This window comes from Varanus komodoensis, unplaced genomic scaffold (genome assembly GCF_004798865.1).
Source record: "Varanus komodoensis strain SLA01 unplaced genomic scaffold, ASM479886v1 scaffold93, whole genome shotgun sequence".
NCBI lineage: Eukaryota > Metazoa > Chordata > Lepidosauria > Squamata > Varanidae > Varanus > Varanus komodoensis.
The window spans coordinates 344,364-360,917 of record NW_025336635.1 but is presented as its reverse complement, the minus strand read 5'-3'; the positions used below and the strand labels follow the sequence as shown (position 1 = coordinate 360,917).

The 16,554-nt window shown below is 45.7% G+C and overlaps 1 protein-coding gene across 1 annotated transcript; it reads right to left on the bottom strand.

The window, feature by feature from the left end:
• Positions 1 to 1,014: 1,014 nt before the first annotated feature.
• On the bottom strand, positions 1,015 to 4,641 carry LOC123017429 (hepcidin antimicrobial peptide). The gene is made up of 3 exons (XM_044418776.1): positions 4,427 to 4,641; positions 2,290 to 2,364; positions 1,015 to 1,298 (listed from the first exon to the last, which is right to left on the bottom strand). Exons 1-3 carry the CDS (start codon positions 4,502 to 4,504, stop codon positions 1,197 to 1,199), a joined length of 255 nt encoding a protein of 84 aa, XP_044274711.1. The 5' UTR covers positions 4,505 to 4,641; the 3' UTR covers positions 1,015 to 1,196.
• Between the last annotated feature and the right edge of the window lie 11,913 nt (positions 4,642 to 16,554).

The following is a 16,554-nucleotide window of genomic DNA, read 5'->3' as shown; positions in this document are numbered from 1 at the left end:
AGAGCGAGAGAGAGAGGATATGGATGTGTGAGTATGTGTGAAACAGAGTGGAGAGAGGAAGGGAGAGAAAGAGATGCGGGAATAAATAGGGTTCTGCTGGTGCTGAAAACTGTGGGTTAAAAGGCCTTTTTAATACGTTGGGACTCGGACCCCACATGTCTTATATGTACTTATTTGGGTGGGTGGGTTGTCCTTTGTCCTTTGCTATGCCTCCCAAGGCTGCCATTTGGTGTTGGTGCCCATGAGAGTTTCTCAAATTGCCATAGGGGCCCCCAAGCCCCAAAATATTCCCTAACCCTGGCATAGGCGAATGCAGAAGGTGGGTTTGGAGTGGAAAGGGTGGAAAGTGCAAACGCATTGCGCTAGGCAGGCTTTCCTGCAGGCCTTTTGCCTTGGCTGCGCACGGTGCGGGGCCGAATTATGCCTGGATTTGGATCCTTGGATGCAGAGTCCACGCTTTGCATGCATGAAGTCCAATATGTCACCTGCAGCCACAGGAAGACTCAAGGGGCTGGGATCCTTGGAATCATCCCCAAGGACACAATCCCATGCATGCTTAGACATAAAAAAAGTCTAAGCTGGGTATGGAATGGGCTTCCACAGGAGGTGGTTGAGGCCACATCGGTGAGGGTGTTCAAGGATAGGCTGGACATGCACATGGTAGGCATGTCATGAGCGGAGCCGGCTGGAGCCGGGGGGTCAGACTAGATGGCCCGAGAGGCCCCTTCTGACCCGTTCTGTTTCTATGTAACTCCCAGCATTCCCTAGCCAGCACAGGGGACACACAACTAGGTTTCCCAGGGCCCTGATTCCATATCACATTGCTTTAGGTGGCTTTTTGCACTGATCAGGTTGCTCCCCCATTTGAGCTCCTCCCCACACTAAAACCAGCCTTTGGGAATTTCAGAGAAAATGCAGCTGTTTTTGCGAGGGCCTGCAACATTGCCCGGAGAGGCGAGCAGCCCGTCCCCTGAGTCAGGAAGAAAGGACCAGCAGTTCACACTGACAGCATCTGAGATACAAAGAATTTTAATTTCCAGTAACAAAGGAAGTACAAAATAAGCGCAAAACTAGTGCCAAGCTAATAAATAAGTAGAACGCATCTGGGAACGGTGCGAGGAGCCTGGTGTGTGTCCGGTAGTACGAGGAAGGGCAGGTCAACGGTGCCGCGGCCGCCCATCCGACCGCCTCCCTCTTCACGACCGACAGCAGAACCCACATCCCTTCTGCCTGCAGCAGCCGCAGCAGAAGGTGCAGATGGCCAGGTGGCTGGAGCGCTTGCTTCTCTGCAGAGGCACCTGCGGTGGGAAGTGGAGACGCGATTGGCATGGACCGAGAGACACATGGCGCCCGGCTTCGTGCAAAAGGCCCTCACGTCTTAGTGCAGAGACAGATGCAGAATACACGGAAGGGAAAGCATTCCCCTCTGCCCACCCCCCGGCCCCTGAGGTGCAGCATCATCCAGAGAACAGAAACCTAGCAGTCAGGCTTCCTCAGACTGGGGGTCTGGCTTTCCCTGGGCCTGGCTTTTTGGCTTGGCCTGGCAATGGATTGTTAATAGTAATCATGTATATCCTGCCTTTCCTTTTTCAAAGAAAGCAAGGTGAGTACATAGTTCTCCTGCTCTCTATTCTATCCTCACAACAACCCTGTGATGTAGGTTAGCTGAGAGTTGGTGACTGGCTGAAAGCCAGCCAGGAAGCTCCATAGCTGAGTGAGGACGAGAGCCCAGACCTCCTGGGACCCAGCCCAAATCTCCTAATCGGTGTGCCACTGACTTCGTTTTGTTTTTCATTTCTATATCTCACAATAGCCAAAGCACTCTGCGCACTTAACTGGCATCCCAGTTTTTAAAAGGTTTACATTTTATAGAAACTTAGAAAATGAGATGAAATAAAAATTCAGAAGGGACAGGGATTCTGGTGGGTGCCGCACTGGAAACCTAAGGGTAGATCCATTGAAGGCAATTGGACTTTTCTTAGTCATTACTAAAAGTTTCGTTCAGGTAGTCTGCTCTAAGCAGGACTAAGTCTGATCCTGAGGGCTTTTTCTTTTCAAGGATGTGGTTTCTCCTGGCCTGCGACCAAAAAAGGGGCAGGCCAGGAGAAACCACAAATGCTTCAACAGGGCCTCCTTTGCAACTTCAGTACTATAAAAATAGAGGATCCAAGGACTGCAGTCTGGTACAACATATGAACACACACTTGCAAAGAAAGAGAGAGCATCTGTACCACCCCTGTGCATTCACCCTGGAATAATTCAAGCGATGTTTAGTTACAAAGATCTCACCTGCAGTCCAGAGGTTTCTGCTACAGGCTGTGCATTGTATGTATCCAAGCTGCTTTGGTTTTTGTGGGCTTCTGTCTATAAAAGGAGAGAGAGAAGAACTTTTGAAAGGGAATGGGGAACGTACAAAAGTTGACTTTCACTAAACCCGGAGACCCAGTACCTGCTTTCAGCTTCAGTTCACCTCCTCTCTCCTCACTCCCCCATTCCTCTGATGTCTTGCCCCTATCACTGAACCTAGAAGAGCATCGTTTTTACTATGTTGGCCATGTAGCAGGTCTGCACGTTTGCCCAGATAAGCTGCCCTTGTCAAGATTTCCTCGTTGGCACACCGCTTTAAAGCCTCTGTGGGAACATCTGCCCAGTCAAAGGCTGCACTTCCCGTGGATCCTCTGCCGGGGGTTGGCTGCTAGCAGCAAGCAGGGCCAGGGCTGAACGCAGGATGGGTCCACCTCCTCTCTTGGCCACAGGTCGCCCACCCTGAGTTCAAGGCACTCGTCCTTGTTTCCTGAGGGCAGGGAAGCAACAAGCTTGCACTGAAGTTTCCAGGGATGTGGGGGAGATACACCGGGTTTGCTTTGAAAGTGGACCGGTAAAACATAGTTTCTGATGGAGGGTTTGGGGCCCCTGACACACCTGGGGAATTCTGTGATCACGACGGATGAGCTCTTCGAATAAGCCCCACATGGCTGCGCTCTTCACACAGCCCAATGCTTGCATGATGGGAGAGGTGCAGCTGCCGTTCCAGCGGCCGGCTCCCGCCATGGGAACAACGTGCAGGGGACCCTGGCACCTGCCCAGGCCCTTCCAGCAGGGAGGGAGGCCCATTGCTAACTTCCCAAGTCGCGCTGCAGATCAGGCCCAAAGAGGAATTACAGGGGGCGATCTACTGCAGCAGTGCCGGAGGTGGTCCTTGGACTTCCCCTGTAGTCTCATCTCTCCTGTACATTGTCTGTGCTCAGATGCCCCTGGGCCGGAAGCGGACAAAGTCACAGGGCACTTAGACTTCACCAGGGGGAGCTGAGCTACAGGTTAATGACTTTTTAGACACGGTTGCTGAATTGCTTGGGCTACTGTCCCCCAACTTTCCTGGTCACCAAGCCCCACCAGCTCAGCTCATATATGCGGATGCTCCACAACAGCCCTTCCCGGCTGTGTTTCACATCCGCCGAATTCTTGTGAGTTAACAGGTATGCGCGTGAATTGGCGGACTGTGCCCTGCACAGCCCCTGGGCTCTCATATGTGTGCATTTATAGGCATGCGTGTGCTACAGATGAGGTGCATGCACACCCTACCCAGACATGAAACCCTGATGAGAGCCAGTGGCGGAGCTGAACCCCAAAAAGAGTGATACTGGCAACTCCCAGGAAAAGATTTGAAGAAAGCTTCTCCCCAAGGTGCAGAAGGGGATAGTGATTTATACCACTGATAAAAGGGGAAGGGGAGAACGGGGGTTGGTTTCCATTTATTTGTTGGTGGCACTTCTGCAAATGTCGGGGTTCTCGCAGGTCTTCATAGACCTCCCTTTCTGGCATTTGGACTTCATTGCAAAAACACTCCCAGTGTGATCGTCAGAAAAAGAGGATTGCTGGAACTGCATCCTCTCTCTGAGTACTGTTTGCGATGCTGTCCTATCTCGGGCATATCATGAGACGGTAAGGCTCATTGGAGGAGACCATGCTAGGCAAAGCTGAAGGCCGAGGAAAAGGAGGACCGCATGCGAGATGGACTGAATCTATAAAGGAAGCCACAGCCTGGAATTGACGAGAGCTCAGCAGGGCTCTGACAGACGGGACATTTTGAAGACTTTCATTCACAAGGTCGCCATAAATTGGAGATGACTTGATGGCCCATAGCAACCATTTCACTTGCTGCAGCTGTTTACATAATCTAGTTATCATAATCATCCCAAAATTGTAGCTCGCGGTCATCTCTGAGAAAAGAATGGGCCCGTTTATGAGTTCCCATTTAGCTTAGAGGAGTTCAATCCTGTTTTCACACTTTACTACTTAACAACATAAACATTCAAGGGCGGCAAGTTCTAACCAATCTACCCTCCCCCCTCCACCCCGTAATCTTGACTGCAAACTGTAGGAAGCTTCTGAAATCCCATCTCAACATTTATAATTCAATGCTTACCTGCAGTTTGAAGGCACAGAGGTTCCTGGTTGCACCACTGAGAAGAATGACCATGATCAACACCAACTGCAGTTTCATCTTCCTAGTTTGGGATGGTCCTGTTCCTCTTTATTTTGATTGGTTTTCTCCTCTTCTCTTCTAGTCAGGTTGTCCTTTCCCTCTCTGTCTTTCTCTCTTTGGGATAAGCCAAGGTTGAATGATGGCCAGGTGAACAAGAAAGCTACCTTTATAGGGCTGAAGGTCCCTCCCCACACTGTTATCGGCCAATCCGCTCTGTTCCACATTTGGAAGAGATAATCCCCTAAGCAAACAGGTCAACAGACTTATCAAGTTTGGTCAGAAACCCATATTTCCCAAACACAGAGAAACGGAGCCAAATTTCCCAACTGATGTAAGTTGAGGTTGTTCCCTGACAAATCCCATCTTCATTTACGCCACCATTAACTGAGAAGCAGAAGGGATCTAGCTTGCTGCGCAACAGCAGGGGTGCCATGCTTCAGTTCACAACACATTCTTTTCTAGCTTTTCATCTTTGATCCTCTCTGGGATTTTCCCAACTGTTGCAAAAGATTTACTGTAATTTTATGACCTGAGTTCTTTTAATAATAAGTCCTTTGAGCCCATAATAGGAAGGTGCAGTTTTTGGACTAGAAATTCCCATCAGGTCTTGTACTTCCCCCCCATCTGTGATCAAAACAAGTTTCACAAATTTTGAGAATTGTTTAAGAAACAAATTCAATTCTTGGGGAATGCTAGGAAGTGGAGCCATGGCCAGCTCAGGTGTAGATTAGCAAGACATTTGGTAAGAACCAGATTTGGATCTGAAGTAAACCTTTCAACAAATGTGAATTCAAATCAATTTCAGTTCAGGATTCAAGAAGCAAGAACTGATGTCGGTCTTTTGCAGAAGATGCATTTGAGCCAAAAGAGTAATCATAAAGTTGGATGCAATGACTCTGAGTTGGATGCGATCACTAATTGAACTGTAAATTTGCAGAGATCGAAAAATAAGCCAACAATTACATTTGTCTTTCTTTCCAGTTAATTTTGTACCATCTAAAGTGCTGGATCTGGATTTAAGCCACACTGAAAGTAGACATATATAGGTCAATGGGTCTTATGTTTGACATCACTAATTCATGTCCCATTTAATTCATTGGGTTTACTCTATATAAAACTATCCATTCAACCCATGATATATTTGCTTTTCTGAATTACAAGTATTCTATTTCTCTCTATTTCCTAAATGAGACTTTTCAATTACATACCGATTGTAAAAGAAAAATGTAACACTGGAAGCTCAAGACATGAGCATAAAATCGATTTAATCAAAAGCACCCAACATATTTTGAGGCAAGGTGAGAAAATCTTTACAAGCAATAACTGGAAAAGTATTAAGGATAAAATTGAACATATTAAAAGGCATAGCCTGTTCAAATCTGTTTTAAGAATTATTTTGATGAATGTATCCCCATTTTTATTTTAGATGGGTCTGCTCTAAGTAGGACTAAATCAGGAAGCCACTGATTGTCCAGAATATTTACAACCATGCAGCAAAAACTTCATATACATTGAGAGAGCCTGTGATAATCTGCTTTTGAAAGTTTCAGAAAGTAATTTATGATAAGGCAGAGTGAGAGAAGTTTGCTTTTTCTGATTACATATACATATATATTAATACAATTATACATGCACATATTTGTGTCCAAACCCTAAGGCCAACTTAAACTGAGTCCTTTGACTATTTACCCAGGAGTAAGTTTCACTGATGGAATGGGACTTCTCAGTTAACCGATCTAATCTTTCTCCCAGGTTGGAGCTCAGCTAGATTCTTAAAAATTCTTTTGTTTGCACTTTAAGAATATCTAAATTTACCTCAAACCTACATGGTTTAGTTGTTAGGGTAGAATGGAATTAATAAAAATGGTACTAAAACAAACTGTATCGAGATATTTTAGTCAGCAAATGTTTGAGTTTAAAGAAAAAAACAGTCAAATGACATTTCTATTGATAAAATATATGAATAAAAGCTACCCCTGCTTTGAGAAGGTTTGGTTAACAATTTATAAATCTGAAAATTATTAAAAGTCTCATAGTGTATGGTAGAAGTGTACAAAAGCTGAAAAATAAAATAATTCTAGAACATTACAATTATTTATAAAATTTTGCATTGTTAACTTCTCAATACATTCATAATTTTGTAAGATCATATAAATTATGCACTGATTAATTTGGATACATTCTGCTTGTTACAGGCAATCCAGAATGTTTATACTGGATTAAAAAAAATCTTTTAAAACTCAGCCTGCAATTCTATATCCATTTACCTGGGAGTAAATTCCATTTTAGCATTGGGCTTACATGCAGTTATTATCACATCGTTGAATGTATTTGTTGGTTATCTCATATTATGTTTTTTAAAAATTTAAAATATATACCATCCTACATCTTATTGTATCAGGGTGATTTACAAAATGTAATTTAAAAAAAAAGAGTTAAAATTGAGTAATCAATGGCAGAGGTTACATAAAATATTTTGCAACACCAGGTGGCTTACTGCCATTTTTTTTAAGAATAAAAAACAAAAATGTCCATATGCTGAAGTATTAGGAAAGCAGCGTTTTCTAAAAAGAATAATAAAAATCCATTATTGCTAATCTATTTATAATTTTATTAATCTGGCAGTTATTGACAAAATATCCACTTGATTTTATGTAGAGCAAAGAAAAAGTATTACCACTAATTGCAATTTGTTTATACACTCCAATTTCTGAATGAGACAGTATAATTCTTTTTAATTAATTGCTTATCTTTGATTTATCTGGATAGCAAAAAACTAGAAACTTGATTTCTAGTTCTATTAGGAGAATGCTAAGGCTCCACAATTTTGGGTATTCCTGACCCAAAGCTACTCCTTGTGCTCTGTTTCCTTTCCTTTCCTTTCCTTTCCGCGGGGGTGGAGTGGGGAGGGGGGTGCAGGGATATGGAACAAAGTTAAAGGGTTGTTGACTTTTCTTCCATGTCCAAAAGACCTATCTAGGTTGCCGAGAACAAGCACTCTGCTTTTTGAAAGTCTCATTCTGTGGTGTCAAGTCAGAAGCCCATATATGTTGTTGACCAATCATGTCAGGACTGTGCCTTTGTATAAAACAAGATTAAAAGAAAGCCTCAACTATGGGGTAGTATAGAAATGTAATACATTTATTTATGAACAAAATTAATTCTTTAAAACTTAAGAGCAAATAAAAACTAACCAAAAACAAAACACTGTCTGTAATTTGAAGGAAAATAATAGCTATACTTCATGTTTTCTCCAAAGTGATCTCAGTTTTTTAAGTTGTGTGCAATCCCAGATCAGTCTGCTCAGAACTGAGCTGCATTGAGTTCAGTGAGATTCAATCCCAGATAAGTTTCCATCTCAGTTTTTCGTCCTTTCAGGGAGCATTTTACCATCTCCATCCTCAGTCTCTGAACTCTTATGTGCATCCCAAACCCTAATGAGGTGCAGTGGCAGCAATTTCTCTTGCAACTATGCCTCACACCCTGATTTTTGTCTTGATGGCCATTTCTGGCCATCTAGACAAAGTGCAAGGGAGGTCTGGGGAAGGATGCCGGACTGCCATAAGCACTGACATCAGTTCTTGGACCCAGCCTCCTTCCCTTCCCAGTCTCCAGCATGGCCTGTTTTGTCCTTTCCAGGACTCAGTGGCAATCTCAGTAAATTCATTCCACACTGGCTACAGGTGAGGCTGGGATGAGGACACTGCTTCAGTCAGAGGACCTCAGTGCTAGGGTTCTGAAAAATCCTATGGCCCACCCAAATGGTGCAGGGAGGCCATAGGGTTTCACCATTTCTATAAGCATTTCATTCATGGCTTTTGTTTGAGGTGAATATCTAATTGCATGTCATTCTGAAAGATTCAAACAATGAATAATTATTCCAGCAAATTGCTTGCTGAATTGACAAGGATTTTTGTGACATGGAAAGGATTAATTCAGCAGGCTATTATCAACAGCTCTATGGCTTAATTGAGCTACAGTAAAACAGAAGCAGCACCACGTTGGATCAGGGCAATGATCCATTTAACCCAACATTCATTCTGTTCGCAAAGTGGCCACCCAGCGACGCAAAGGATCCCACAAGCAGGGTATGAGTGCAGCACTCCCCCCTTGCCCAGGCTCCCCAGCAACTGGTGTGCATTAGCATAATTCCTTTGATGCGGAAGGTAGTCCAGATTCATCAGGACCAGCGGCCACTGATGGCCTTCTCCTCCATGCGTTCTTGTTCAATCCCCTTTCAAAGCTGCCTAAATGGGTGGCCATCAGTACAGCTATGGAAGTGAACTCGAGGTTTAATAAAGCGCTGCGTGAAGAAGGGCCCCCTTTTACCTGTTCGGAAGCTCCCATCAGTCAGTTCATGGGGTGATGCTCTTGGTTCTAGTTTTATGGGAGACGGGGGCTTTTTAATAAAGGAAATGCCCCCCTATCCAAATTGTCCAAACCATGCATCATTCTGGACCAGTAGTTCTGCAATGCTGTCATATCTCACCTTACTGCCTTTTGTCCTGAAAGAAACAGTCCCAACCTTTCCTCATAGGGGAGGAACTCTAACCCATTGACCTTAAAATATCAATTCCCCAAATTAAAACTGGATTATGGAAACCAAAAATCAACTGGTTTATAGCTTGGAGAACAACTCGTAAAATTGTTCACAAAGAAAACTGGCAAACAAAACTGAGGCTGGTATGCATTATTGCAAACATTTATGTCAATGTGTTTTAATCTGGAAGAAAACTCCCAATGGTTAATATATCAATACATTTGAAACTAGAAGTATAATATAAATAGATGATTTAACAATTCTGTGCAAGCAGCAGAAAAGTCCAGCCATCCTGAGCAGAAGTGCTAGTCCCCTTTTAGCCTGAAGGCCAAATGCCATTTCAGAGAATTTCTCTGGAGGTACTTTCCAGTGGTGGCTGGGGCTAAAGGCAAATGGAAGTAGGCTAAAATAAAACACATTCTAGGTTAAAGCCCTTGCTGTTGAAAACTTAGCAAATACTGTTCAACCCTTTAGAACAGGAGAGAAACTGCACAAAATCCAAGAAAGTCCCAAATAATTGTCAGGAAACCACCAAATTTACTTATTTATTAGATTTATATCCTGCTTTTATCTTAAAATGAGCTCAAAGCAGCTCAACTCATTCTTATCCCCCTGCGCTCCATCTTATTCCCACAATAAGCCTCTGCTGCTCCACTGGCTCCTCACAACATCCCTGTGAGGTAGCATAGTTGGAGTCAGTGGTTGGCCCAGTGTAACCCAGCGGCTGAGCAGGTACTCCAACCCAGACCCCTCTCTCCTCCCACCCAACAAACACAGAACACGCAACGTGTCCTGGCAGCACAAGCACATTACGGGAAAAGCTCCTTCTGGCCCCGGTGCCACGAGTTCAGTGACAGAGGCTCCCCTTTCCAGGCAGAGCACAAGGCTGCCCGACATGAACAGGGAGATGCTCGCCTCTGGATGAGCGTATTTGCTCAGATCCCGGAGCAGAGCGGTTTGTTTGCGTTTGCCCCACTCCGCTTGCTTCCCGACTGGGATTTGGCCGGGCTCCAGCCAGCTTGGCTCCAGTCGGTCGGCCAAGTACAGACCCAAAGGCGCCAGACTGCACACCTTTCCTTCCATGTACTCTGCCCATGGCCAGCGTCCTTGGGGCATCAGTTCCAGGCAGCTCTCTTGCCCGGACACAGGGCTTTGGGTCACCCTGCGAGCACAGGGGAAACGTGTGATGAGACAGAATAATACGGCATTACGGAGGGCGTGCAGTGGTGTGGTTGTCAGAGTTGTAGATGGGGACTTGGGAGATCCGGTTCTAGTTCCCCTTGGCCCTGAAACTGACTGGGTGACTCAGCCTCGCCTACCTCACAGGGTTGTCGTGAGGCTACAGTAGGAAGCAGGTGACTGCAGGCAGCCTTGAGTGCCTTGCAAGAACAAAAAGCAGTATAAATATAACAAGAAAGTAAGGATAAATAAGGATAACCCCACATCTCCTGCCTCTTTACTTTCAGGAGAAATGGGAAATACAAATGGAATGTGCATCTCAAACCTTTTCTCACCGTGCTGAGTGGCCTGTTTGCAAAATACTACAGCCTTACACAGTTCTTGTTCAGGGTTCCTCCATCCATCCCATTCTCCTCTCCAGCAGACAGCCAGTGCTCAGTCCACGTGCTCTGTACATTTTTTAGGTTTTGTGAAGCTGGGGAGGTGGGGAGGAGAAGACTCGGGAAATGAGTGCACTAAAGAACAGAGGAACCGAACCCTGGAGGCTCCACCACCAACCAGGCTCTTGGCTTGTGCGGCTTTCGTGTACAGGGAGGGCTTGGATGCACTGTTCCTTGAAGGTGGCCAGCTGGCTATTTATTTATTGCATTTTTATCCTGCCTTTTTCCATTTTAAAGAACTCAGAGCAGCTTACCTCATTCACCTCCTCCTCCTCCATCTTATCCCCACAGCAACCACCCTGTGAGGGAGGCTGGGCTGAGAGTCTGCGACTGGCCCAAAGTCACCCAGTGGGCTCCGTGGCTGAGGGAGGACTAGAGCCCGGATCTCCTGAGTCTTAACCACTACACCACACTGGCCCTCAAATGATCGGGAAGGGATACATAAGGGGTCGCCTCTGCGTCTTCAATAACCTGGGATTCACCCTATTGACTAGGCAAATGACTTCCCCGTCCTTGTGCCTCCAACAGCAGTTTGCTCAGTAGGTGAATTTTCAGAGAATGGAAACGGGGTGCTGTGGGGCACTTGCCACGCCCCCCAGCACTTGGGGAGGGGTGCGCTTCTGATGCCCCAGGTTCTGCACTGCAATTCTTCCTCTTTGCCCTCAGGGTCTGTCCACCTGCTTTCTGGGTGAATGAACAATTGACCGCAAGAAGGAAGAGGATCGGGGGTTGCAGCCCCTTCCTCTCCGGCAGGGTATGGATTGAATCCAGCAGGAGACGGGCAGGGTGACTGCCCCAGGGTGGGGGGGCATAGCACAGTCCCCAACCTGGAAATAAGCAACATCACCTAGTTTTGACAGAGATTATTGCTAATATGTCTCTGGAGTCAATTTTGGTAGCCTCCCCCAGCATGAGAACTTTTCTCTTATTGTTCCCGACCTCTGGACCCCAAAAGCTAGATATTGGCAATTGCTTTCTGCCCCTGCCTTTATGGGGAACCTGTGCCGCAGCTCCTGAAGTGTGAGAGCAGCCGCACCTCCTGCTTCAGCGTGAAAGGCCAATGGTGAGACAGCCTGCATCCACGGAAGCCGGTGAACACTGCTGGCGTCTTGCGAGCTCTTGCCATCTTGGGGAGACTTGTCCCAGGAGGGGCATCACCCACCTGGGCAGCACTCGCCTCCACAGGGACTGAGGCCCCCCAGCTGCCAGAGCTCAGGTCAGGAGCCATCCCTGTGCAGCTCTCTCTGCAAACAAGCTGAGAGGCCTTGCGACACGGCCCCCTCTGCCCTCTCTCTGTATCTTCCCGGCAAGCTCGAGCTGGGATGGCGACAGCCAAGATTACAGGTGGCGCCGGGCACAGAAATGGACAGGCGACAGGCAGGCTGGCCAAGCTGCCCGCAAGTTCCCCCAGGCGGTCCGTCCTGCTGCGCCTTTCGCTGGGTGGGCTGGAGGGCTTGTTTTCCATGCAGTTCAAGGCCACTGTTACTAGAGGCAGAGACCAGCATCCAAGAAGGCAGTGGTTTGGGGGGGGGGGGGAAAAACGGAAGGATGGGAGGAAAAGAGGCATTTAGCCTCCCCCCCCCCCCCAGTTATGAAGGTGGGGGGGGGGGCAGTTTCTCACTGTGTTGCTCCTTCACACTGAGCTATGGTTGATTTTAAATAAAGAAGAAGCGCAAGTAAGGCCAGGCAAAAGACTCGTTTGCGAACATTCCACATACAGGGCACCAGAGGATCTACACAGCAGCCAGCCAGTCCGTGCGTGTGTCCACACAGATGCATTTTCCATAGGTGCAAATTTCCTCATAAGCAATAAAGAATCTGAGATTTGGCCCATTTTCTTTCTTCACCTACGGTGGGGGCAATGGTAGGGAAGCAACACTGACAAAGGAACTGGAGTGTCTGGCTCCCCAAACTCCTCGCATGCAGCACTGTTTTAGTCTAGGTACAAAATGCTTCTCTGCTGGAAGTTAGCTAGTGCAGCTGGGCAAAAGTTTTATATGGTTCATCTGACTCAGCACATTTTGCCCATTTCTTCACAAATGCACAGAAAGATTTTGGAGGTTTCTTTAAAAAATGAATGTCGGCGAAAACAAAACTGACCATACCTGTCCATCCTTGGTGACCCACAATTTCAGGTTCCCAAACATGTAGAGCTGGACATGTTTCCAATACCTTTCAGACCTGGATCAAAATTTGTTAAGGGGAAATTTTCTAATTATCAGAGAAATTTTAGTGGGGGCTCCTCTGAATTGTGGTGGGAGAACTTCACCCCTGTTCAGAAATATGAACAGAATTGCCTCCCCCCGCTGCTGCCCAAAACACACACATTCTCTCTTCTCTTTCCAAAAATACGGTGGTGAACACTGCATGCCACTGTGAAACTAGTCTGATGTATTTTGATACCATTGATGATGTCCATTTCTTTTCCCATGCACTACTTTCTTGATCTAGCAATGCATACTGATTCATTCAAAACTCACCAAGCCAACTGTTCCCAGAACAGAAATTTCTGAGAAATGTTTTGCCAGTTCTTATCATCACTGCTCCTCCATTGGAAGAATTCTGTCCCTCCCAAGTGACAATTTGGCAAAATGCTGAAGTCTTTTCTTCACACACACCCCTTCAGCCAATATCACCACATGTAAATAAGATGGAGAATGTTAGAGGACCCATTTTCCAGGCTCCAGAGAGCCATTTGGGACGAGGAGGATTGAGGATCAGCTAGTTGCCATCCTTACTCTGAATGGATTTACATAATCTTCCTATTTTATCTTTGGTTTTTAAAATGCTGGTTCCTTTTGCTTAGATTTCATTGTACATTATGTAACCCCTCTGTGTAGATAAGACAACCCATAACCTGCAAGGAAGGCTGAGCGTTGAAGAATTCAGGCCTTTGAATTGTGGTGCTGGAGGAGACTCCTGCGAGTCCCTTGGACTGCAAGGCAATCAAACCGATCAGTCCTAGAGGAGATCAGCCCTGACTGCTCTTTAGAAGGCCAGATGCTGAAGATGAAACTCAAATACTTTGGCCACCTAGTGAGAAGGAAGGACTCCCTGGAGAAGAGCCTAATGCTGGGAACAATTGATGGCAAAAGAAGGGGACGGCAGAGGATGAGGTGGCTGGATGGAGCCACTGAAGCAGTTGGCGTGAGCTTAAGTGGACTCTGGGGGATGGTGGAGGACAGGATGGCCTGGAGGAAGGTTGTCCATGGTGTCACAATGGGTCGGACACGACTTCATGACTAGCAACAACAACCTGCAAGGGTGTCAATAGCACGTGAAACCAGGAATGGTTGAAACACAAGGTCCACGTTTTCCACTTAGTTATGAAGTTTCCTGGGTAGCTTTGTCCTCATCATCCTCTCAGCTTACCTGCCTTGGAAGAAGGTTGTGAGAATAAAATGGTGAGGGGGCAGGAAGAGAGCCATGCATGTCATCCTGAGTTTGCTGTGAGAGAGGCTGGCTATAAAGAGAAGCAAAGAGAAGTCTGAGGATTGCTGTAGATAAGTGGATGTGTGTGTATGTAGATGAGATTTTCATTAAATCTATGTAGGGTGGCTTGTCAGTAGAAAATAACTGAAATGCAAAACAATAGAACTCACCTCTGGCTGGACATGACAACTCTGGAAGCTTTCTTCTCATCACTTGTGTAATTACAGTCATTCAAATTCTACCCTAAAGTTTGGAATTCTAGATTATCTGGTCCTATTTCCACAGTGGAACAAGACATTTGGAATTCTCTTGTTCAGGCTTGCTTGCTCCTATTTTGTGTTTTTGTTTTTAATATGCTTGGGTTTTTCTTTAGTAACAAATGCAGTTTCAGTTTCTTACGATGCAATCATATATAGGTTGACTCAGGGATAAGCCCCAGTGAGTTAAGCGATGCTTAACCCCAAGAAAGTATAAGATTGGTCTCCCCACCCTGCCAGTCCTGTCCCCACATCACCAATGTGCAAACTTGTGTAAAGGGCAAAACATTGCAAAACAACTTTGCGTCATCTTCTGTGCAATTTTATCAAGACTCATTCTGTGCCTGTATTTTACTGACCGTCCTGTGCACACCATAAAACTTACCAGGAAATAAGCAAGCTTGTCGCAACACACGTTTTCAAACATGCTGTTTGGTGCACTGTTTTTCCTTTTTACCAAAATGCAGGCGCCTGGGCTTGAGTCAATAAAACAAATGGAATTGCAATCAAATGTTCAATCGCATCAGCATATACTGTATTTGTATCTGCTAGTAACACATGGGGGAATCTGCAAAGTCTACAGAGCTGAAATTTAGAAATTCTCTAACTTCTATTGGTCTGAAATCTCTAGAATTCTATTGCTGAAATTTAGTTATTCTCATCACAACAGAACTCAGGATGAGAACAGGGGACAAGATTGAAACTGAGCAGTAAAGAATCAGAATGGGGTAATCCTATTCCAAGTGTTCTTCAGGTATCTACAGGGTTTATTTATTTATTTACTTAGAAAATTTCTATGCCGCCCCATTCGCCGAAGCCTCGGGGCGGCTTACAAATAAATCAATTAAAATACTATAAATTAACAATATAAAACAAGTTAACAATATAAAATAAGTCCCACATGGAGCAGATGTGTTCTCCTTTGTTCCTGGCAGGAAGGCTGGAACCAGCAGATGAAAATGGCAGGGAAAAAAAGTTGGCTAAATGTTAGGAGAAACCAGCTAATGCTAAAAGCTGTTGGACAGCTGTTGGTTCCAGCTGTTTGTGGTGGCGAGCTCTCTCCTGATAGGATATATCTACATTGGTTGGACAGCCATCTGGAATGCTGTCGTTACAGCCTGCACTGAGGAAGGGGTTGAACTAGATCAGGCGTGGTCAGACTTTAGGTCTGCTGGATATATTTCATTTTTTGTTAACTAGCTCCCAGAGTTCCACTAACTAGAGCTTGTTGTAGAACCCTGGCTCAGGGACACCAAGTTATGTTAACACTTGGGAATTAGTACATCCACGAGCACAAACTCAGCTCAGGGCAAAACTCTTCCCCCAAACTCACACCCCTGGCTACTCCTCCTCTCCTTTTTTTTTGTTTCAGTAGCCCAATTCAGGAGCAGCATGAAGCTCACTGGGTGTCTTTGGACCATCACTGACTCCCTGCCTATCCTAACTCAACCCCGGGCTTGTCACAAACATAAAATGGAGGAGAACCAAGCATGAAGCTTTGGGCTTCCAGGAGGAAAGTCTTGTCTGTAAAATTTGCGAGTCAGAATCCCCCCTGCAGCCGGGTTTACGAGTATCTCTGCCTACTCTGTGATCTCACAAATCCCTCCAAGATTTGAGTTGTGTGTTAAGATAAAACACTTTGGTAAATTTTGTAAAACAAATCCAGACGTTCTAGGGCAATGAGCCCAAGAGGGGCACTGGCATTCTTTGACTCGGTGGTCAACCCCAACTGTGCAGGCTCTTGGGCAAAAGATGTTTGTTATGTGCCATCAGGTCATCTCTGCTTTATGGCAACCCCATGCACGAATGCCGTCCAGAAGGTTCTGTCCCTCACAGTCCACCCAGCTGAAAGGATGTTTATAGGATTTAAGGAAGTTTAACCCATAGATATAATCACATCAATTGAAAATAGGAGAGAAACTCTTAGAATAGGCAGGATATTTGCAGAGAAAACAATGCGGAAACTATTCATGTTGTTTGAACTATGAGCAAACTATTTATCTGTGTTTTAGATCGCGGACGATACTAAAACTGGAGCAGTGGCCACAACCGAGGAGCAGGTACTCCAGATCCAAAAGGATCTGGACAGACTATGGAAGTGGGCAGGAGACAACAGGATGGCGTTCAATGTGGGTAAGTGCAAGGTCTTGCACTTGGGGCATAGGAATAGCTGTCATAAGTACAGGATGGGGGACCAGTGGCTGGAGAGCAGCACTTGTG